Source organism: Engystomops pustulosus, chromosome 4 (assembly GCF_040894005.1).
Source record: "Engystomops pustulosus chromosome 4, aEngPut4.maternal, whole genome shotgun sequence".
Classification (NCBI taxonomy): Eukaryota; Metazoa; Chordata; class Amphibia; order Anura; family Leptodactylidae; genus Engystomops; species Engystomops pustulosus.
Genome location: NC_092414.1, coordinates 152,026,155 through 152,049,793, shown reverse-complemented (window position 1 = coordinate 152,049,793; position 23,639 = coordinate 152,026,155). Strand labels below are relative to the sequence as shown.

The 23,639-nt window shown below is 42.9% G+C and overlaps 1 protein-coding gene across 1 annotated transcript in view; it reads left to right on the top strand.

Annotated features, from left to right (window-relative positions):
* Positions 1-120: 120 nt before the first annotated feature.
* AQP9 (aquaporin 9) overlaps positions 121-23,639 on the top strand; it is a 76,876-nt gene continuing 53,357 nt past the window's right edge. The window contains exon 1 of the mRNA XM_072148125.1: positions 121-256. Coding sequence (XP_072004226.1) covers positions 161-256 — 96 coding nt within the window. The 5' untranslated portion in view covers positions 121-160. The remainder of the gene's footprint in view (positions 257-23,639) is intronic.

The window sequence follows — 23,639 nt, the reverse complement described above, 5'->3', positions numbered from 1 at the left end:
GTGTTCAATTCATCTGTAAAAAACCAAAAGGGTTTAGACAATCGGAGAAAAGTGTCAGAGCCCATGAGCTCATTACACAGACTAGCATCTCAGAAGACAATTAGATACAATCTGCTAAACAGGACCAGGGATTAAACAACACTGATTATTGACCAACTCCATGTGTGATTATATAATCCCTACTGATGAATCTATAAGTGCATTGAAGATGTGGACCAGGGCTACTGCCTTCAATGGGTGTCAGAATTATTTCCAGGTACATATTACTACAACCCAACACTGGCAGTTACTTTATATCTGCACCACAAGTTGTAGAACTACAATTCCCAGCATTCCCTTTGTTGCAGCTGTATATAAAGTTATACATATGAGTATTGCAAATGGTTAGGCGGTGGTATTTAATGCAGCCTGTGAAGAAATGTTCACATTGTAACATAACAGAGGTTCTCTTTATGCATATAAAAGATTTTGTAAAGGATAATTGACTTATATGTGTCAAGGTATATTTTATCCACAGCCAAGCGCATGCAGTCGCTTTATATATACATACATGGGTTAGAGGACTACAAGTCTCAGCAGTTTATCTGCTGATGTCAAATAATATCAATAATAATTATTAACAATAATATTTCTTATATAAAGACAAATATGAGGGTGCGTTCACACGTTCTGCTGGTGTCGCGTTCATAACGCGATTCTAGCACACAGGGGGCGGGGCTCCGGTCAATCGCATATGCGTTTCCAGAGAACGCATATGTGATCGGCCCGGGCCCCACCCACTGTGCCCTAGCGTCACGTTATGAATGCGACTCTAGCGGAACGTATGAACGCTCCCTGTGAACGTTTCAGGGTGATGCCGTTTTGAATGCGTTTTTGGCCCGTTTTTAAGCAGTTCATCAAAAACCGAATGCATATTTTGTAAACGCATGCGTTTTTGACCAGTTTTAATTCAGATAATTAACGTATGCGGTTTTTAACGGACAGCTTTAAAACGGCCCAAAAACGGGTTCAAAACGCCACGTGTACCACCACCCTGTCGTGTTTACATTGCACAATAAAACAGCTGTAGAGAGATCTGTCTAATTTTTTAACATTGCATTAACAGTTGCGTCCTGAAAATGCGAATGTTAAGGCCGCGGTCACACGTACCGCGTTCATAACACGACGCTAGCGCACAGGGGGAGGTCCTCGGCCCGAACGCACATGCTTAACAATCGCATGCGTTTCCCTGGAAACGCATGTGCGTTCGGGCCAAGGACCTCCCCATGTGAGCTAGCGTCGCGTTATGACGGACGCCTAGCGGTACGTGTGACCGCGGCCTAACAATGCAATAGGGAAAATCCCCTCTCAGCTGTTGTATTGCATTTCAAAACACAATGAAAATGCTATATCTGAGCACAGCCTCACTTTCCATGGAAATGCTGCCACATGATTATTCAGACACGTTTAGGGCGCGTTCACACGTTCCGCTAGCGCCGCGTTCATAACGCGACGCTAGCGCACAGGGGGCGGAGTTTGGGGCGATCGCATATGCGTTTCCAGAGAAACACATGCGATCGGGTTATTAATCGCATGCGTTTCCCAGGAAACGCATATGCGATCGGCCCGAGCCCCGCCCACTGTGCACTAGTGTCGCGTTAAAAATGCGTCGATAGCGGAACGTGTGAACGCGCCCTTAGGGTGCTGTTACACAATATGTTCTTGGAGGGCGCTTTCACGCGATGCATGGCATTGCATTTTTTATGCGTTTTTGACGCATTCAAAAGGCTTCCATCTTGATTACATGTTGAAGTAACATTGCGTTTTAGCAAATGCAATGGAAACACAATGTTACTTCAAAATGTGATCAAGGTTGAAGTCTTTGGAATGTGTCAAAAACACAACGCATCGTATGAATGTGCCCGGACAGGTTTTAAACGGACTAAACACGCATGCGTTTTTGTATGTTCATCATGCATTTGACTGATTTTAATCTGTTTCACCGCTGCCTACACTTCTAGAAATGAAGATAAACAGATTAAGGGCGCTGTCACACGGGACATTTTGGCTGCGTTTGCAAACGCAGTCATGAACGTCCCCTGGGACGTCGCCCCCAAACCAGCCAAACGCATGGTAAACATACAAAAACTCTTGGGTTTTCAATCTGTTTAAAAGCGGACCAAGGACGCACCATGTGGCAGCACCCTTACTTAGCTTTGTTTGTTCTTTATGAATATTGGATATCACTGCTTAAGTTATTATTTTTCTTTCTTTAAAATAACAGAACGAGGAGCATAACTGAATTTACAAGTGGCTCCTGGGTTATGTACAGGGTGTGTGTAAGTCAGATGTATAGACAGGTATATTTTATAATTCCAAAACAAAAGTTGGAGGGGGTTTTGCCAAAAAGCATATACGTTTGCAATGAAATGCATGCATTTCAGGCAGACCCCCCTCCCACTTGCGTTTTGGATGTGTTTAAAAACGCAACAAAAACTGCACATGGGAAGGCGCCCTTAGGCTGAGGACAATGGTTCCACTATTGGTTTTCAATTGCAGAAAATTGGCAGTATGTTTCTCCTAATTTCATTGTGTGAAAAACCTAGCATTTTGGTAATAATTCCACCTGGTATCCCGCTGCTTGCACTGGTTGCACTACAGAATAAAGTGACATGCTGGGGCTTAAAAACTCCACACCACAGGAAAGTTTGTGTTTCACAGCGAATACGTGAAATTGTTGCTACTGTACAATGTCAATGGATTAGAATCAGAAAAGTAAGTGGGGGGCTAGTGTGCCACAAGTATGTCCCCCTGCGAACCAAGGGGGGAAATTATCATAAGTCTGAAAATGTGTTTCTAGTTTTTGGGAGTTTTTGTAAGGTTTTGGGCTTGCCTGAATAATCTAAGTGGTTGATAAATGAGGCATGTGTTTTTTGAGACTTTTTCTAAAAAGTTGCACAAAAGTCTCAAATGTTTAAGCAACTTCTTGTAGAGTCTTGTCGGAACACCCAAGTAACATCCAAAGGAAGAAAAAAAGGTTAGGACCGGCACTCTAAGCTGCTAAAATCTTTATCTTTTATTCCATATTTGTTACAATGCATAATCCAAAGGGACATTTTCGAACATAGGCATTAGTTCTTACTCATGGTCAACTCATGGTGTATGTACTGCACGGGCCCTTACACTATGATGTCACATGATGGTGACACCACCACATCATGGTGTTTATCCTCAGTTGGAAGAAGGGAAGCCAAAGGTGAGTATAGATTTTTTTTTTCAATAGGACATTACATTAATGATGGAGGGATTTATGTAAGAGGGGGCATCTTGGTAGCACATTTCTATAAAAGGAGGCATCTGGGATGGACATTTCATTAAAGGGAGCATCTGTGGTAGACATCTTATTAAAGGGGGGCTGGCTCTGGACTGAGGGGGCATGTGCCTGAGTGATCATGTGCAGGCACTATCTATATACTTATTGGGCATGTGCAGGGGCTATAATAGTAATTCTTTAATTATATAGCACCTACTGATTACGCAGCACTGCACAGAGTTTGCCAAATCGGTCCCTGTCCCCATGTGGCTCACAATCTAATCAACCGACTAGTATGTTTTGGAGCGTGGGAGGAAACTGGAGGAAACCAATGCAAACATGGAGAGAACGTGCAAACTCTTTGCAGATGTTGACCTAAGTGGGACTCCAGGACCCCAGCGCTGCAAGTGCTACCCACTGAGCTGGCTATCTATATACTGAGTGGGCATGTGCAGAGCTTGTCATGGCTTAAAAATGTTTTGGTCAAAAAAAATTGTGTATACAATGTTATGTATCAATGTGGGAATAGGCACCAGTGTGGGGGGGGGGGGGGAAGCACAAAAATCTTCCAGTTAGGGGCACCAAAATTCCTAGTGGCAGCCCTGGTTGTATCACTTGAGAAAAAACTGCATGTGGGCAAAAACTGATGTTTTTTTCTTTTAAATTTCAACTTAGTTTTCTGTTTAATGTGTACAAAAATTATTTATTGAAACATTGTGAATGCAACTGAGCATATAACAGCACAATAGTTCTAATGTAAGGAAAAATTGCAGAATTAGGAGGTGGATCATTTTGTAAGTTTCATCTGTTTTTACGCGTGCCCAAAAAAGACACCTTGGGAATGTCATCCATCTTTTCAATAAAAATGGAGCAGTGAAAACATAGAGGTAGAAATACGTTAAGATTAGTGTCATGCCTGTGTTAATATTCCCCCTGGTGCACCGGCGTATGGAGTGCACCAGGATGAATCTCCGCCATGTCACACCAGTTTAGTCCATAGTAAAGACCATAGTGAAGATGGCAGGCTGGCACATTCATGCTCCCACCCTGTTCCCCGTCACACACAAATTGTCGTGCAGGCTGGAAAAACACAAGCAGAGATTTATAAATGCCATATGTGCCAGAAAACTGATGAACAGGGCGATATAAATTTCCTCTCCTGTGCTTGGATGGTGTGCAAGGGCTTTCAGTTATTTTTTTACTAGACCAAAAACTTGTGTAGGACATTTTTCACTTGCGTCATCAGCAAATGTCATACCGGGGTGTGCAGAATAAAAACGGATGTCTGAAGAAACACAATGCTAGTGACTAGCTATAATAGGGCAGTGTCCAGAATGAGACCCGGCCATCACAAACATATGCGTGTGGGGTTTCAGCTGTCAGAGTTTTGAAGTCATAAACAGTTATAGAGGAGAAATTATGAGAATGATACCTGAACTTATATATGTTAATGTGGTTTCAGGATGAAAGGGATTAAAATTTCTCCTATAGGGAGACTCAATTTACTAATATTCAGGTATCATACAAATCGATGTTCTCAGAGCCAATCTCTGCATAGTACCTGCCAAAAAAGTTTCCACAGGAGTAATAAAATGCTCTCAGTAACAGTAATGATAAGCGTCCTCATATCTCATAATAACTGTAGAACATTTAGGGATGAGACTTCTTTACGTATATATATATAATTAATACAGTAATAGTAAGATTTGGGATGAATAAATTCATGTTTAAAGGGGTTTTCCCATGAACTAAAGTTGGGCCCTATCCAGGGACCCCTTGTTTTCGCGATCTGTGTGGGTCTTTGCACTGAGACCCCCACTGATCAGCAAGTTAGGTCCCATCCACGGGATAGGGCCTAACTTAGTTCGTGAGAAACCCCTTTAAGTAAAGAGAGTGTCTGCATAGAGCAGCCATGGTACAATCCTCATCAGAACAAATACTCCGTCATTGGTTATGGATTTGGGTCAGATCTTTGTACTTATCTTTTCTTTACCTCTCATTCAGGAAGTGTTCCCTCCAGCCAGGAATTTTAAGGTTGTGATTTGTGCATCAGGTGTTATCTAATTGAATTATTCCTATTATCTAGTGTGATAAAGGTGTGTGATGTGCTAATGATACAGATCTGGATCAGGAATTGTACTACGAATAATAAAGGATTTCTATTGAGCTTTAACATTTATGTATATACTGGGGAAAATTTGGACTGGCTTTTATATTTGCAGTCTCTGACTGGTATAGAAAAGTTTTTGTTGTAGAATAGTTCAATAGGTTGGTTTTATTATTCAATAGAAGCCCTATGCTACGGGAACATGCTTGTATGCTTTAGCAGTATTACTAAATGGGCTTGGTGGGCTCATGCACACACAAAGAGGCATAACTTAAAATGCTTGTCCGAGGTTTGAAAAACATGGCCTCTTACTTCCAAAATGCCAGACCATTGGTAGTGAATGGTATTGAAAGCTGTTATAGGACCCCAGACTATATGTATCAGTTACAGTACAGGTCTACCCATACTGCGGGTGGGGGTGTGTGGCTACAGGACTTATGGACCCCCTTAAGCTCCTGACTTAGCTGCAAGCATCCACATGCAATACCATAAGTTAGGGCTTTGCAGGAAAAGATACCCTTAAGGATTTCTATGGCCTTGTACCCTACCATACATTCTGATGCTTTGTATTTTTGCACTGCTTTACCTGACCTGATATGGGGGATATGAGACACCGGTGATTGCTGTGTGGTACATTTAGTGATGCAACTGTATATAAAAGCGAACCCCTCAACAGACTTTAGGGGAGATGTATTAAAGGACATTGCCATCAGAATACCTGATGGTAGATGCCTACTACTCGCCCCTTGTCTCATGCCTCATCTTTTAGTATTTAGTGCAGTGTTGGCTAGAAATAAAGCGTTCAAAAATATGTAAATCTTGGCTCTTCCGATTAGCAATTATTCATGGGTCTTGGCCAGCCGACTCTGCCTACACATCAGTCAGAGAGCCTGTGACATCCCTCTGCAATGCTCACGCTATGGGCAATCATAGCATAGTATATAGGTGTAATGCTATGATCGCTCTACAATCTGTAATGTGCCTTGCTAATGACTGGTGACGTCACATGCCCACTGTGTAGGCAGAGCCAGCCATGAATAATCGGAGGAGCAAAGAGGTTGTCGCCAGAGCTCCTCAGGCTAACTTGCATATTTTTAAAAGCTTTATTCTTAGCAAACACTGCACTTCTAATGTATACTAGAAGAACCTTACTGCAGATCGTCGTGGGATGGGGGGTGAGTAGAAGCGTCTACCATCAGGTATTCTGGTGATTAATCTGGTGCAGTATAAGACTGGTGAGAGCACCGAATGCTCTAGTGCAGTGATGGCATACCTTCTAGAGACCGAGTGCCCAAACTACAACCAAAATCCACTGATTTACCATGAAGTGCCAAGATGGCATTTTAAGTAGTAACTTATTGCTACCTGTTCTTCCTCATCTTTCAATCGTATCGACCCGCTGAGGCCATCAATACAGTTGAAAGCAGGAGGTAAAATTAAGACTCATCGTAGCTTCTCTCCAGGGTCTCTCTGTAGAAGAGCGGTGGGTCCAGGAGGATGACCTCCAAAGACATTGCAGTTTTGTTAACACCTTCTCTCTTTTCCCGAAGTTCCAAGCAATGTCGCTTTAAAATGGCGCTAAGAGCAGCATCTCTTAGGTTGTCTGGGAGTGCAGGTAGATTTGGTCCTATTTGGTGAATTCTGTCCTGGAGCGATGTCTGAGTGCCCAGAGAAATGCCACCTCTGGCACCCATGCCATAGGTTCGCCACCACTGTTCTAGCGCATGGGCTGTATTCTGCAAGACCATGCCCCCTTATTCACAATGGACAAAATCACTTTCAGACAAGTCAGAAAACTGCCTAAAAATTATCTATAACCTTTAATAAATGTGGCGCACCGCATTTCAGGTGCAAATTTCTCCAGTAGTCAGGTGTAAACAGACTAATACATTTCTCCCATTATATGGTTACTTTGGCATCTATACCACTGAGTAAACCATTGCAACTAGGGGTAGCATACCAAGATTTTAAAGGGATTGCACAGAATTACATAAAAAGTGTATTCATTTTCCCACCAAAAAAGTGTTGGTCCAGTCCACAGTTTCCATTGTTAGTGGTGTGGTGCAGTTTGTGAAACAAACAGTTGCTAGGGAAATAGTTAACCCTTTTAAAAAATTGACCTGTCATATATTTGAATGTGAATGATCCACTTGTATTAGAAGTTTGATCACTTTCATTACGTTAAAGGCTGTTCTGATGGCTATATTAAGGCCATGAAACATTGTCTATATGTCAGCAATATTTTCCAGGCCAATCGCAGCCAATGATGTGTGTCTTTTCATTTTGTACCTGGTGACTGGACCACTTTATATAGAAAACCTGGAATATCCTGGAAAAAGGTTTTTAGTAAGCTTTGGAAACACAAGAACAATCTGAAATATATTGTGGGAAAGATCAAAGCAATTTGATTTAATAATTTAAACATTTTAATAATTATAGCAGATACACAGAGCAAATGTTGATAAAAAATGGTGAGTGAATGTAAAGATGGACTTGGATATTGATATGTTACAGTAGATGAGATGGATTTGTTTTTTTATTATATGCTTGTTTTTTATTATCTGCTGTCAGTCTTTTATGTTATCATAAATCATTGTTCCTCAAAATGATATAATTGTATCCTCCAGGCACCAGTATTGATGCATCTCACCCTTATCCAGAATGTAGTATCCACAATATGGGGATGACCATACGTGATAGATAAGCATTATACAAGCAGCACTTCCCAGGCAGACACAGAGATAGTTGGTTATCTTTATTTTTTGGACCAACACAGTTTATTTGGGGAGACTTCCTGCTGAGGGTGCAAGTAAGTGACACAGCAGGACATTGTCCTTCAGAAAGTGATCTGTATGGGGAAAACTCAGGGAATAAGCCTATGTGAGTTGTAGTTGTTGGAATTGTATTTTTATATTTTATTTTAAAATATTGACCTTTACAACTTTTCTTATGACACAGGGGTCTTCGGTCTTACCCCATGAAGCCTTTTTCTATCCAGAGCCACATGGATAATTGGATGACAACATATCTGGTTGGATAAGCTGTGTATCTATGGTTACAAAAACAATTGATTATGACTCTTAGAAATTTCTTAAGGAAATTTATGTGACATTTTGAATTATTTTCCTTGCTTTGTGATTTTTCTCTTAGAATGAATCAAGCAAACGGTTTGCATGTGGAGCACTGCAGGCGTTTCTTTCCATTAGGAAAAACCATGAAAATTGTTGGTGCATATTCATGTGTACTAAATGGTTCACATGATTATTTATTTATTTAGTTTTTTTTACATATTACCTGCATTGATATTTCTTTACATAGGACAAAGATTGGATGGCCTATTATTTTCTATGTATTTTCATACAACTATTAACTTGGTATCAATTAGCCGATAAGATAATAAGCCATCCTTTTGGAATAAGTGATGCCAAATCCAGTGTAGTCCAAATCCAGGTGAGACCCCCAGTTTATTTCTCATGGCCTCTTACTTATTTGGAACATGTCATATATATTAGATCTGTTCTGTAAAGAGAAACTGCCCATGTACCTAGGGTCTAAACAGAATCTGTAAAGTGAACCCAACATTGACACTTACCTCACCCTATAAGCATATTTAAATCTTGAGGCGGCGTTCACACAATGCGTTTTGGACACATTGGAAATGCATGCGTTTTGAGAACGGAGCATAAAGGAACTGCTTAGTTCATGCTCAGTTGTAGGATCAAATCATAAAATCTACTTCCTATCAACACATGGAGGATATCACAAATTATGTAACCAAGATTAGTAGCCATTTTCTGCAAATTGTATCCTCATAGATTACTGATAAAAAGTTTGAGGTCACTTAGAAATTTCCTTATTTTTGAAAAGCACATTTTCATTTCAATGAAGCTAATATTAAATGAATCATAAATGCACATTATACAATTTTAATGTGGTAAATGACTATTCTAGCTGCAAATGTCTGGTTTTTAATGCAATATCCACATGGGTGTATATAGGCCCATTTCCAACAACCACCATTCCGGTGCTTTAATGGTACACTGGGGCATATTTGCAAAGAACAGGGCAAAATGCACAGTTTGCCTGTCTATAGTGAAGAGTACACCAGATCCAGGATTTTTGGCACACGTTCTTCTTGAATCTGCCACTCCCTGCACTGCCACTTCTTTTTGGTGCACCTTAAACATACAGTGTGTCACATTTCTGTAAGACTTTACCTGTTAAATCTGGTGCACGGTCCGACTGAGCACTGGAAAGCCCACTTCAGTGCAGAAATTTGTGCAGCACGATGCCTAGTGCAGCTGCGACACAAATGTGGTGCAGACACTTCTTAAATACCGTGCAAGCAGTTTTCACCTAAAAGAAAGTGCAAAGTCCAATGGAAAACAGGTGCACGGCCCTTGGTAAATTTGCCCCGTTGGGTTTGATAGCTGTGTAAGAAGGCTAATGGATTTAGAAAACCCTTGATTTAGATGATGATTTAGAGAAGCTATAAAACTGACATTCCTTTAAGCTGGTTGAGAATCTGGAGCATCACATTTGTTTGTTTTATGATACTCTCACAATGGCCAGAAAAAAAGAACATTCAATGACTGTCTAATCTTGTTCTTAGAAATGAAGGCCATTCCATGCAACAAATTGCCAAGAAACTGTAGATTTCCTACAACGGTGGGTACTACAGCCTTCAGAGGAGAACACAAACAGGCTTTAACCAGAGTAGAAAGTGAAATGGCAAGCCCTTCTGCACACCTAAGCAACAAGAAAAGTACATTAGAGTCTCTAGTTTGAGAAACCGACACCTCACAGGTTCACCACCGGCAGCCAAACGCCAGTGTCAACCTCTACAGTAAAGAGGCAACTCCAGGATGCTGGCCTTCGCCCTTCATGGGAGAGAAAAAGCCACATCTGAGACTGGGTAATAAAAGGAAAAATATTAATATGGGGAAAAGAACAATGACACAGAGGAAGATTGGAAAAAAGTGTTATGAACAGACGAATCTAACTTTGAGGTGTTGGGTTCACACAGAAGAACATTTGTGAGAAGCAGAAGAACTGAAAAGATGCTGGTAGATGCCTGACACCATCTGTCATGCATAGTGGATGTCATGTGATAGTCTGGGGTTGCTTTGGTGCTGGTACAGTGGGAGATTTGTACAAGGTCAAAGGGAATTGACCATGCCATTCCCCTTTGGACAGCGCTTAATTGGAGCCAATTTCATCCTACAACAGGGTAATGACCCAAATCACATCTCCAAATTATGCATGGACTATTTAAGGAAGAAGCAGGCAGCTGGTATTCTACCTGTAATGGAGTAGCCGCTCAGTCACCAGATCTCAGCTGCTGTGGAAGCAGCTTGACTGTAAGGTACGCAAAAAGTCCAACTTGTGGGAGGGGCTTCTGTAAGCATAGGGTGAAATTTCTCAAGATTACCTCAGCAAGTTAACAGCCAGAATGCCAAAGGTCTGCAATGTCAATGTCTGGGCTATATTTTCTATTTATTTTGCAACTCATTTGAAAAATAAAAGTATGGGTTTTCATGGAGAACACAAAATTGTCTTTAATATATTCACGCCACGAACCCTCCCTTGCTGCAAGCCGCCGCCGGCTGGGGAACTAGGAGAGAGCACACACCCCGCTCTCCACACCCCAGGAGGCGTGAATATATTAAAGTCTGGGAAAGCCGTGAGGAGATCGGGTGTCATCAGCCTGAGCGCCTCCGGCACTTTTACAGAGTTAATATTTCCCCAATAAAAACGCCAAATTACATGTAAAACACTGTTCACCCCATCCCATAATGAGCTACCTATTTAGGACACTCTACCACCAGTAATCTGGTGATAGATTTCCTTTTATATCTATAAATTAGCATTCTCACTTGGACAAAGTGCTTCTCTCTCCTTGTCAACTTCTTGCACTCCTAAAATCATAAGAATAAAGAAGTTTCTTAATATCTGTATTTATTGTTAGTAATGTATTTGCTGCCCTCTAGTGGACAATATAATTATTATTTATAGTTTGCATTTATTTGTATACCTAATGTAGAAAGCTTTTCATGTTTTAATTCCACAGAATATCTAAAGTAATGATGTACTTTGTGTTACAACTCTTTACAGATTATTAAAGAAAGTCATTTTTGTTTACATGAAGAAAAATGTGTTCTGGCGCTGTCATCCTCACAGCTGAAAATTTTCAACAATTGTGTCCAATCTAGTCAATACTATAAATATTATCAATATAACTTTGACTATAATAAGGGAGCTTGGGTAGTTCTGGCTTGGGACTGTTGAGAAATAATTGCAATTGTAGTAAACTCAGTTTTACATTAGTTATCTCAGGGTTCCAGTACATTGTAGGTTTTGCTTAAATTTCAGTATCTGTCCCAGAGTAGTAGAAACTCATTCAGTTAAACAAAACTGTATTTATTTTCAAAAATTTCTGCAACAAAACGTGCTTTATATAAATGAGCCATTTACCTTCTGGATATTCACAAATATTACTATATAGTAGTAGATCATAATGCATGAAACTCAAGTGTTTTTTCAATTAATTTTCGATTGTTTGTTTGTGATATGCACATAAGTGGGGTTATTTATCATTAGATTAGCTATTTGGGTCAGTCCTATGTCTATTTTTGGAGATCCAGTGCGCAACAGATTCATTAAAGTGGTTTTAGCCTTTTAATAAATGTTCTTATGGTCTTAAAGTCCCCAAAAAAAGTCTCAAAATGCACAAAGTTTCAGCACATACACCATCAGAGGACTAGAGTAACTATGAGACTTTTTGCAAAAGTAATGTATTTATCAACAGCAGGCTGAAGCAATCCAGCTTTGACAAGGTCCTAAATGTTTGCTTTTTCAGCAAAACCACTAAGCGCAGGGTATTAAACAAGATATGTTTCTGCATCAGTGTAGCTACAACATTCTCAAGGTATGGTAGGTTCATTATGCATGAAATCAAATGGTAGATTTCCTTTAAGGCTGGCAAGGCTTCATATATGTTGATTTGGAGGGAATTATCAGGGCGCGTACACCAGTTTTCTGGCAAAAAAGCTTTTAAATGATCAAAATTTCATTGCACATGGCCAGGAATGGTGATTATTTCTTCCTTTTCGCCACCTCCATGTAAAGTGGGAATGGAGGGTCATGAGTGGGTTGTCAAAGAGCATTCTTGAGCACTAGCTATAGCCTGTGCCAGTTCAGTTGCAGGTTATAGCACAAATCAGCAGGACCTGGAGTAGAATAGACACAACCACGGAGGCCACAGTCTCTAGATATATGTGGCATGATTGGATGGATTGGGGGAAAATCATACGCTGGGGCCTGATAAGACTCATCATTGTAAAAGCTGCTTATCATCAAATGCTGAATAGTTTAATTAAATTTATAGCTCTTCTTGTTCCATATGCTGATAATGGTCTCGTACTGACTGATTATTAACATAACTTGGACTTAGCTGTCAGAATACAATACAATGTTAGCGGTTGTCTACATTTGTAATAGTTGAACATAATATGCACACATAAACTTCTTTATAGAAATTAAATTTTTTCTTCCAATCTATTATTTGTTTCTGCTTTTACTAGAAGGAATTTGTTGTCTTTCTTGTTGGTGCTTGTTTTGCCACTAATGTGGCTAAAGTAAACAGAAAATGGCAAAACTTCCTCTTTCCTCTGACTCTCCAGACAATAGGAGGCTTAATAAACACTGAGCTGTGATTACAAGACCAAGAAGCTGTAATTTGTAAATCAGTATTTTACCAGGTCCCAATCTTGGCACATTATCTCTACTGTCTTTATTCTCAGCAGGACTGATTCCCAAAAATGACTTGATTGCTTGCAAACACCTTACATCAAAGAAGCAGATCCTCAAGTATGTGACAGTGATTAATGCAATCACAACACACCACAATAAAGTCAATTATTTTATGTAACCACTTAGCTAAACACCTGCATGGTCCCGCAGACAGATGGTAATCCAGCTCTGTAAAGCCGCGCTGCCCTCTGCTGGACACTATGGGATCCTTTTAAAGTCTCCTATTTTACCTTTTGTGTTCCTGCAAGATCCTCATCTATAGACTTTAGTCACAATTTAGATGTGCTCTAACAAATGTAATACATGTGTGTGTGTATATATATATATATATATATATATATATATATATATATATATATATATATATATATATATATATATATATATATATATATATATGAGAGAACAAATAGATATATACTACGCATACTCTGCTATCACCGTCAGTGCCGTAAACAGTGATTGGAGTGGCCGTGCTCATATCCATCCTGACGCTCCATTAATTTGGGATACAACAGACCCCAGTTCTTGGGCTCCTTTAATACTGTAGCCTGTTTTAATTTTAACTACTTACCTTCCAAAGGCCATAACGTTTTTATTTTGCCAGAACTGTATGAGGCTTACTATCTACGGGACAGTTTTTGCTCTCTGCTGCCACCATTTGATATTCTATGCCATGTACTAGGAAGCTGGAAAAAATACAGCAGAATTCACTAAATCTGCCATTTTTCTTTTTTTTAGATTTCATTTCGTGGTCTAGATGATACCTCCCCTTTATTCTTTGGCTCAGTTCTGTCAAATAAATGAACAAGTTTGTTAATTTTATTTTAAAGGTATTAAAAAATATATGTTTTGCCATATTCTGACATCCATATCTTTTATTACTTCTGTGTACAGACCTAGTGTCATTTTCTTCAGGACCAGCAGATATTTTATGGCTACCATTCTAGGGGACTGTACGACATTCTGATCCCTTTTTATCCAAAATAGTAAAAAGGTAGTGAATAGAGATGAGCGAGCACTAAAATGCTCGGGTACTCGTTATTCGAGACGAACTTTTCCCGATGCTCGAGTGCTCGTCTCGAATAACGAGCCCCATTGAAGTCAATGGGAGACTCGAGCATTTTTCAAGGGGACCAAGGCTCTGCACAGGGAAGCTTGGCCAAACACCTGGGAACCTCAGAAAAGGATGGAAACACCACGGAAATGGACAGGAAACAGCAGGGGCAGCATGCATGGATGCCTCTGAGGCTGCTTAATCGCACCATTATGCCAAAATTATGGGCAACAGCATGGCCATGACAGAGTGACAGAATGAAGCTAGATAGCATCTAAAACATCCAATAATTGACCCTGACACTATAGGGGACGGCATGCAGAGGCAGCGGCAGCAGCGGCAGGCTAGAGAGTGGCATGGCGACATACCCTAAATGGACTCAGGCTTCAAACCAATGGGTGGCAGAGAGGAACCAAAGGAGGTGAGCAAGAAGCGCTCAAATAATATCGGTACATGATAAAAGTTTGCCAGTATATTTTGTGGATTACACAGCATGGTGGCGACAAAGTTAACATGGAAGCCATGAAAACAACCCAAAATTCTGCCTGACACAGCTCGTTTGATAAGGGGACCATGTATGGAGGCAGTGAACTAGTAGTAGATTAAAGGTGCTGCAGTTAAAACTATGTTAGTTGGATCTTGGCATGGAGCTGGCGCTCCGCTGCCAGGCGAGCTTTCGCCAATCCAAGCCCCTGTCTCTAGGCTACTCCCCAAACAGCACTTCTAAGAACCTTTTGTATAAGATCAAGTGTAGTAGCGTTCTTATAAGTTTAGGATATGGCGGGTGAGGGGAATGTAAACAGATGCGCAAGAAGAGCTGAAATAATATTGGTAAATGATAAAAGTTTGCCAGTATATTTTGTGGATTACACAGCAGGGTGGCGACAAAGTTAACAAGTTTGTTGTGGAAGCCATGAAAACAACCCAAAATTCTGCCTGACACAGCTCGTTTGATAAGGGGACCATGTATGCCTACAGTTCATGCCAGTCGCTGCACTGGCTGCCAGGCTCCTTTCGAATACAGTTTAAAATAATAACCCTCATCCATAAAGCTCTGTATAATGCTGCACCCCCCTACCTCTCCTCTCTTATCTCAGTCTATCGCCCAACCCGTGCTCTTAGATCCGCCAGTGATCTTAGATTACCCTCTACCCTAGTGCGGACCTCCCACTCGCGTCTCCAAGACTTCTCTAGAGCTGCACCAATTCTATGGAATGCTCTGCCCCGGACTATCAGACTAATACCTAACCTCCAAAGTTTCAAACGTGCTCTTAAAACCCATTTCTTTAGGCAAGCCTATAACACTCATTAACTGCATGAAGTTTTAACTCTTCTACTAACCCGTCCTGTGTCGTCCTCCCATCTGTTATCCAGCAACCAACAGGCACCAGACTTCTCTGCAGTCCCATTCACCCTGGACCTGGTATATAAGATGACGGCTGAGTGGTTCAAGCGACAGCAATTCCATTTATTATATTTTGTTCTATTCCCTAAGAAGAATGGCTTGACCATTAAATATTCTTTTACCTCGTGTTACCCCATCATCTTCATAAAACGTAAGCTCTGGCGAGCAGGGACCTCACTCCTGTTGTTCCATACAAATGTTGTGCTCTGTTACATTACATTTGTATTTGTTTCCTATGATTTGTAAAGCGCTACAGAATATGATGGCGCTATATAAATAAAGATTATTTTTATTATTATTATTATTATGGAGGCAGTGAACTAGTAGTAGATTAAAGGTGCTGCAGTTAAAACTATGTTAGTTGGATCTTGGGATGGAGCTGGCGCTCCGCTTCCAGGCGAGCTTTCGCCAATCCAAGCCCCTGTCTCTAGGCTACTCCCCAAACAGCACTTCTAAGAACCTTTTGTATAAGATCAAGTGTAGTAGCGTTCTTATAAGTTTGGGATATGTCGGGTGAGGGGAATGTAAACAGATGCGCAAGAAGCGCTGAAATAATATCGGTAAATGATAAAAGTTTGCCAGTATATTTTGTGGATTACACAGCAGGGTGGCGACAAAGTTAACAAGTTTGATGTGGAATGCCCTGTAATAGCTCTTGGGCGGTGTGCCTTTTATCGCCTAGGCTCAGCAGTTTGAGCACCGCCTGCTGTCGCTTAGCGACGGCACTGCTGCTGTGCCTAGAGCTACCGACTGATGGCGCCATGCCCACGGATGGTAATTCGGAGGAGGAGGAGGTGGAGGAGGGGTGGGAGGAGGTGGAGGTATAGTAGGCCTTTGAGACCTGGACCGAGGTAGGCCCCGCAATCCTCTGCGTCGGCAGTATATGACCAGCCCCAGGGTCAGACTCGGTCCCAGCCTGCACCAAGTTAAGTGTAGTAGCGTTCTTATAAGTTTGGGATATGGCGGGTGAGGGGAATGTAAACAGATGCGCAAGAAGCGCTGAAATAATATCCCTAAATGGTAAAAGTTTGCCAGTATATTTTGTGGATAACACAGCAGGGTGGCGACAAAGTTAACAACTTTGATGTGGAATCCATGAAAACAACCCAAATTTCTGCCTGACACACCTCGTTTGATAAGGGGACGATGTATGGAGGCAGCTATATGGACGACTTTTGGAGGTAGCAATGGAGACAACGTGTGGAGGCTGCTATGGAGACAATTTAATTTGGATAGTGCCTGTATGTGGCAGTCCAAAAAAGTTTTCAAACCAGAGGAGCAGGTATGTGGCCCTCCAGAAAAATGAAATAGATTGAGTGCCTGTATGTGGCACTCCCAAAAATTGTTTAAAACAGAGGACCGGGTAGGTGGCCCTCCAGAAAAATTAAATGCATAAAGTACTATAGCTAGAGCCAGTGGGCCCTGTCAAAAAATAGCCAGTTTCCTCTGCTTTAGTGTACAAAGAGGAGGAGAAGGAGGAAAATGAGGAGGAGGAGGAGTGGATAAATTATTCAGGTTGAGCTTCCTTCACCTGGTGGAGATTGGAAATTAGGAGAAATCCAGGCTTTATTCATCTTAATAAGCGTCAGCCTGTCAGCGCTGTTAGTCGACAGGCGTGTACGCTTATCGGTGATGATGCCACCAGCTGCACTGAAAACCCGCTCGGGCAACACACTAGCGGCAGGGCAGGCAAGAACCTCCAAGGCGTACAGCGCCAGTTCGTGCCACATGTCCAGCTTTGAAACCCAGTAGTTGTAGGGAGCTGTGTGATCATTTAGGACGATGGTATGGTCAGCTACGTACTCCCTCACCATCTTTCTGTAAAGATCAGCCCTACTCTGCCGAGACTGGGGACAGGTGACAGTGTCTTGCTGGGGTGACATAAAGCTGGCAAAAGCCTTGTAAAGCGTACCCTTGCCAGTGCTGGACAAGCTGCCTGCTCGCCTACTCTCCCTCGCTACTTGTCCCGCAGAACTACGCACTCTGCCGCTAGCGCTGTCAGAAGGGAAATAGTGTTTCAGCTTGTGCACCAGGGCCTGCTGGTATTCATGCATTCTCACACTCCTTTCCTCTCCAGGGATGAGAGTGGAAAGATTTTGCTTGTACCGTGGGTCCAGGAGAGTGAATACCCAGTAATCGGTGCTGGAATAAATTCTTTGAACGCGAGGGTCACGGGATAGGCAGCCTAGCATGAAATCTGCCATATGCGCCAGAGTACCAACGCGTAAGAATTCACTCCTCTCACTGGCCTGACTGTCCATTTCCTCCTCCTCCAACTCCTCCAACTCCTCTTCTTCTGCCCATACACGCTGAACAGTGAAGGATTGAACAATGGTCCCCTCTTGTGTCTCGCCAACATTCTCCTCCTCTTCCTCCTCCTCCTCCTCCACCTCCTCCGATATGCGCTGAGAAACAGACCTAAGGGTGCTTTGGCTATCAACAAGGGAATCTTCTTCCCCCGTCTCTTGTGACGAGCGCAAAGCTTCCGACTTCATGCTGATCAGAGAGTTTTTCAACAGGCCAAGCAGCGGGATGGTGAGGCTGATGATGGCGGCATCGCCACTGACCATCTGTGTTGACTCCTCGAAGTTACTCAGCACCTGACAGATATCAGACATCCACGTCCACTCCTCATTGTAGACTTGAGGAAGCTGACTGACCTGACTACCAGTTCTGGTGGAAGTTGACATCTGGCAGTCTACAATCGCTCTGCGCTGCTGGTAAACTCTGGATAACATGCACGTCGCACAACAGTCGGTGAGCGGGCAGTTGGAGGCGGCGCTGCGCTGCCATGAGAGTGGCAGCATCTGTGCTGGACTTCCTGAAATGCGCACAGATGCGGCGCACCTTCGTGAGCAAATCAGACAGATTGGGGTATGTCTTGAGGAAACGCTGAACTATCAGATTTAACACATGGGCCAGGCATGGCACATGTGTCAGTCTGCCGAGTTGCAGAGCCGCCACCAGGTTACGGCCGTTGTCACACACAACCATGCCTGGCTTCAGGTTCAGCGGTGCCAGCCACAGATCAGTCTGCGCCGTGATGCCCTGTAATAGTTCTTGGGCGGTGTGCCTTTTATCGCCTAGGCTCAGAAGTTTGAGCACCGCCTGCTGTCGCTTAGCGACGGCACTGCTGCTGTGCCTAGAGCTAGCGACTGATGGCGCCATGCCCACGGATGGTAGTTCGGAGGAGGAGGTGGAGGAGGGGTGGGAGGAGGAGGAGGCATAGTAGGCCTGAAAGACCTGGACCGAGGTAGGCCCCGCAATCCTCGACGTCGGCAGTATATGACCAGCCGCAGGGTCAGACTCGGTCCCAGCCTCCACCAAGTTAACCCAATGTGCCGTCAGCGATATATAGTGGCCCTGCCCGGCAGCACTCGTCCACGTGTCCGTGGTCAGGTGGACCTTGTCAGAAACGGCGTTGGTCAGGGCACGGATGATGTTGTCTGACACGTGCTGGTGCAGGGCTGGGACGGCACATTGGGAAAAGTAGTGGCGGCTGGGGACCGAATACCGAGGGGCGGCCGCCGCCATGAGGTTGCGAAAGGCCTTGGTCTCTACTAGCCTATAGGGCAGCATCTCCAGGCTAAGCAATCTGGAGATGTGGACATTAAGGGCTTGGGCGTGCGGGTGGGTTGCACTATATTTCCGTTTCCACTCCAGCGTCTGGGGTATGGAGAGCTGAACGCTGGTGGATGCTGTGGAGGATCGTGGAGGCGACGATGGGGTTTTTGTGCCAGGGTCCTGGGCAGGGGGCTGACTATCAGCTGACACAGGGGAAGGAGCAGTGGTGTGCACGGCCGGAGGTGAACGGGCTTGGTGCCACTGAGTGGGGTGTTTAGCATTCATATGCCTGCGCATACTGGTGGTAGTTAAGCTAGTAGTGGTGGAACCCCTGCTGATCCTGGTTTGGCAAAGGTTGCACACCACAGTCCGTCGGTCATCTGGTGTTTCCTTAAAGAACCTCCAGACTTCTGAAAATCTAGCCCTCGCCGCGGGAGCCCTCGCCATGGGAGCTTCACTACGTGACACATTTGGCGCTGATGCACCTGCTCTGGCCCTGCCTCTCCGTCTGGCCCCACCACTGCCTCTTCCAACCTGTTCTGGTCGAGGACTCTCCTCCGTCTCAGAAGCACTGTGTTCACCCGGCCTCTCAACCCAGATTGGGTCTGTCACCTCATCATCCTCCGATCCCTCAGTCTGCTCCCCCCTCGGACTTCCTGCCCTGACAACAACTTCACCACTGTCTGACAACCGTGTCTCCTCATCGTCGGACACCTCTTTACACACTTCTTCCACTACGTCAAGAAGGTCATCATCACCCACAGACTGCGACTGGTGGAAAACCTGGGCATTGGAAAATTGCTCAGCAGCAACCGGACAAGTGGTTTGTGACTGTGGGAAGGGTCCAGAAAACAGTTCCTCAGAGTATGCCAGTTCAAATGCCAAATTTTCCTGGGAGGGGGCAGACTGGGGGGGAGGAGGCTGAGGTGCAGGAGCTGGAGGAGTGCCGATTTCGGTGACATGGGTGGACTGCGTGGAAGACTGACTGGTGGACAAATTGCTCGAAGCATTGTCGGCAATCCACAACATCACCTGTTCGCACTGTTCTGGCCTCAACAGTGCTCTACCAGTAACTTCAGACATGAACCTAGGGAGTGTAGCTCTGCGGCGTTCCCCTGCTCCCTCATCAGCAGGTGGTGCAGTAGTTGGACGCCCACGTCCCCGCCCTCGTCCTCTACCCCTAGCCCTCGGGTTAAACATTTTGAAAATGAAAGTTATAACTTTAATTTTTTTTTTACTTTTTTTTGTGGGTTTTTTTTTTTGTGTTTTTTAGTTTTTAAAACCAAACGATGCTATCCTATTGCTATGGCTATTTTCTAGCCAAGTATGAAAGCACACTGCTATGCCAGATGAGATGACGCTGAGTTATGAAAAAATAAACGTAAAATAAAAAGGAAATGGCAGACTGTGCCTAATTGAAATCCAACCCCTAATAAATTTTCCCACTTCGGTCTTTGCGATGGATATGTGCGTCACTAAGCGCTAAACACAAAGGTCGCAAGTCTCACTACAAATTCCTCACAATTTGGTAGTAGATGCACTGCAGTTAGGACAGCCACCAGCAGATCAACCAGAAATAAAATATATATAACGCTATTGTAGGCATAAGTAAGCCGTTTGGATTCTCCTTTGGCTATTTTCTAGTCAAGTATGAAAGCACACTGATGAGATGACGCTGAGTTATGAAAAAATAAACGTAAAATAAAAAGTAAATGGCAGACTGTGCCTAATTGAAATCCAACCCCTAATAAATTTTCCCACTTCGGTCTTTGCGATGGATATGTGCGTCACTAAGCGCTAAACACAAAGGTCGCAAGTCTCACTACAAATTCCTCACAATTTGGTAGTAGATGCACTGCAGCAAGGACAGCCACCAGCAGATCAACCAGAAATAAAATATATATAACGCTATTGTAGGCATAAGTAAGCCGTTTGGATTCTCCTTTGGCTATTTTCTAGCCAAGTATGAAAGCACACTGCTATGCCAGATGAGATGACGCTGAGTTATGAAAAAATAAACGTAAAATAAAAAGTAAATGGCAGACTGTGCCTAATTGAAATCAAACCCCTAATAAATTGTCCCACTTTGGTGTTTGAGGTGGAAATGTGTGTCACTAAGAGCTAAACACAACGGTAGCAAGTCCCCCTGCAAATTCCTCACAATATGGTACTAGCTGCAAATAAAAAAAAAAAAAGTATAACATTATTGTAGCCCTAAGAAGGGCTGTTGGGTTCTTGTAGACTCACTCCTGCCTAACAGTAAGCTAATAGAACACCCTAACGCTATCCCTGCAGCAGCAGCAGCTCTCTCCCTAGCAGGATCCAGACACAGAATGATCCGAGCAGCGCAGGCAGGGGCTAGTCTATTCCAGGGTCACCTGATCTGGCCAGCCAACCACTGCTATCGACGTGTAAGGGTACCACGTCATGCTGGGTGGAGTGCAGAGTCTCCTGGCTTGTGATTGGCTCTGTTTCTGGCCGCCAAAAAGCAAAACAGCGGGAGCTGCCATTTTCTCGAAGCGGGCGAAGTATTCGTCCGAGCAACGAGCAGTTTCGAGTACGCTAATGCTCGAACGAGCATCAAGCTCGGACGGGTATGTTCGCTCATCTCTAGTAGTGAATCATTATGATTATGGGTAAAAGATAGAGAATCATTATTAAGTTGCAAAGTTCACAGTATGGGATGTTTTTTGTTTTTTTTCCCAATAATTTTAATAGATCAGACATGGGGACAATTTTAACATTTTATTATTTGATTATATACAGTATTATTTATTTGAGTGGCGCACCTCTGCTTCTGTCATGAGGTGTTTGTTTTAATATGAAAGTAATATGAAGAATATGTTTAACAAGATTATAAAATCTACCTTATTGTGTTAAAGGAAACCTACCATTTAGAATGGTAGGGGTAGGCTGTAAGTACCGAGCACCAGCTCAGGGTGAGCTGGTGCCGGTACTTACTTTCGTCAGTGTTATAAACCGCGGTATCGCGGTTTTAACACTTTTTAAACTTTAGAGCAGAAGAGGCTTCGGCGCTGCGTGCGCACGATCGTGCGCTCGCCTACATAGGAAATAGCGGAGATGTTGCGCGCGCACGGTCTGCTCTAAAGTTTAAAAAGTGTTAAAACCGCGATACCGCGGTTTATAACACTAACGAAAGTAAGTACCGGCACCAGCTCACCCTGAGCTGGTGCTCGGTACTTACAGCCTACCCCTACCATTCTAAATGGTAGGTTTCCTTTAAACATTCACATGGTAGAAAGCTCGGCTAAAATTTGTCAGATTTATCACATTGGTAGATTTTGAAGCTTCATATGTTGCGCTTGAATTGCATTTTAAAACATAAATCTAAGTCAAAAGGGTGGGGGGGGGGAGTTCCCTGATCACATATGTGTTTTCACTAAAATGCTTAAAATATGGAATGAGCAACATGCGCACGGTATCAAGGCAAAACAATTGGGGCACATTTATTAAACGGGCTGCAAAGTGCTTGCATATGCATTTATGAAGTGTTTGTGTTGTGGCCGCACTGTGTCCACCGTGAAAAAATCACCTAAAGAGCCCCTCCGGTGCCAATTTGCACCAGAAATGTGCCGCAATCCTGTTAAAACTGAGTGCACCAAAACAAAACTGGTGCATCAGATTAGTGAATATTGTGCGCCAGTATTCAATAATCTGGCGCACTCTGCACATTAGTGCAAAGTACAAGTTTGCCTCATACCTAATAAATGTTGCCCATGGTCCTCATTCCCGACTGCAAGTGTTTTAAACATGTATGCATTCAGGAGAAGCTCCTCCCCACTGACTTTTATTTACATTTCAAAATGCAATTCAAATGCTGCCTGTGAACTTGGCCACAACAAGGATTCTTGTTCATCCATAAACTTTATGGTATAAGTTTGCGCAACCTATTTGTGCCAAAACTGTATTATAATTTTAGGACATCATATAATACATATATCTGAAGTCACATAACTAATCCCAGTGAAATCCACATCCTTGTAGGTTGGAGAAGGAGTGGGTGCTGCAGGACTTGGTGACCATTGTGATCATCTCCAGTGATTGCTTAGTTTGGTGGGGCAGTCAGATAAAGGAAGAGCTCTGTTTGTTCCAAACTTTTCTGATGAATAAATAAATACAGCGCCATATATACAGAAAAATAAAGACCTTATAGAGTAATAACATAGTCATCTATAACAATAGGAAAAACTTACAATCTATGCCATGTCGTAATTATAAAAACAATGTGCTCCTGAAAACTGTGCTATGCTTCTTGAATGTAGTAATCCATTCCATCTTTTTTCATCTGTTTCTTCCCCTTCTCATCACCCCTCCTAGAAGGTGAGGGAAGTGATGTCAATCTGAAATTTTTGTTCCTATTGGTCTTTGTTTCACACATTGT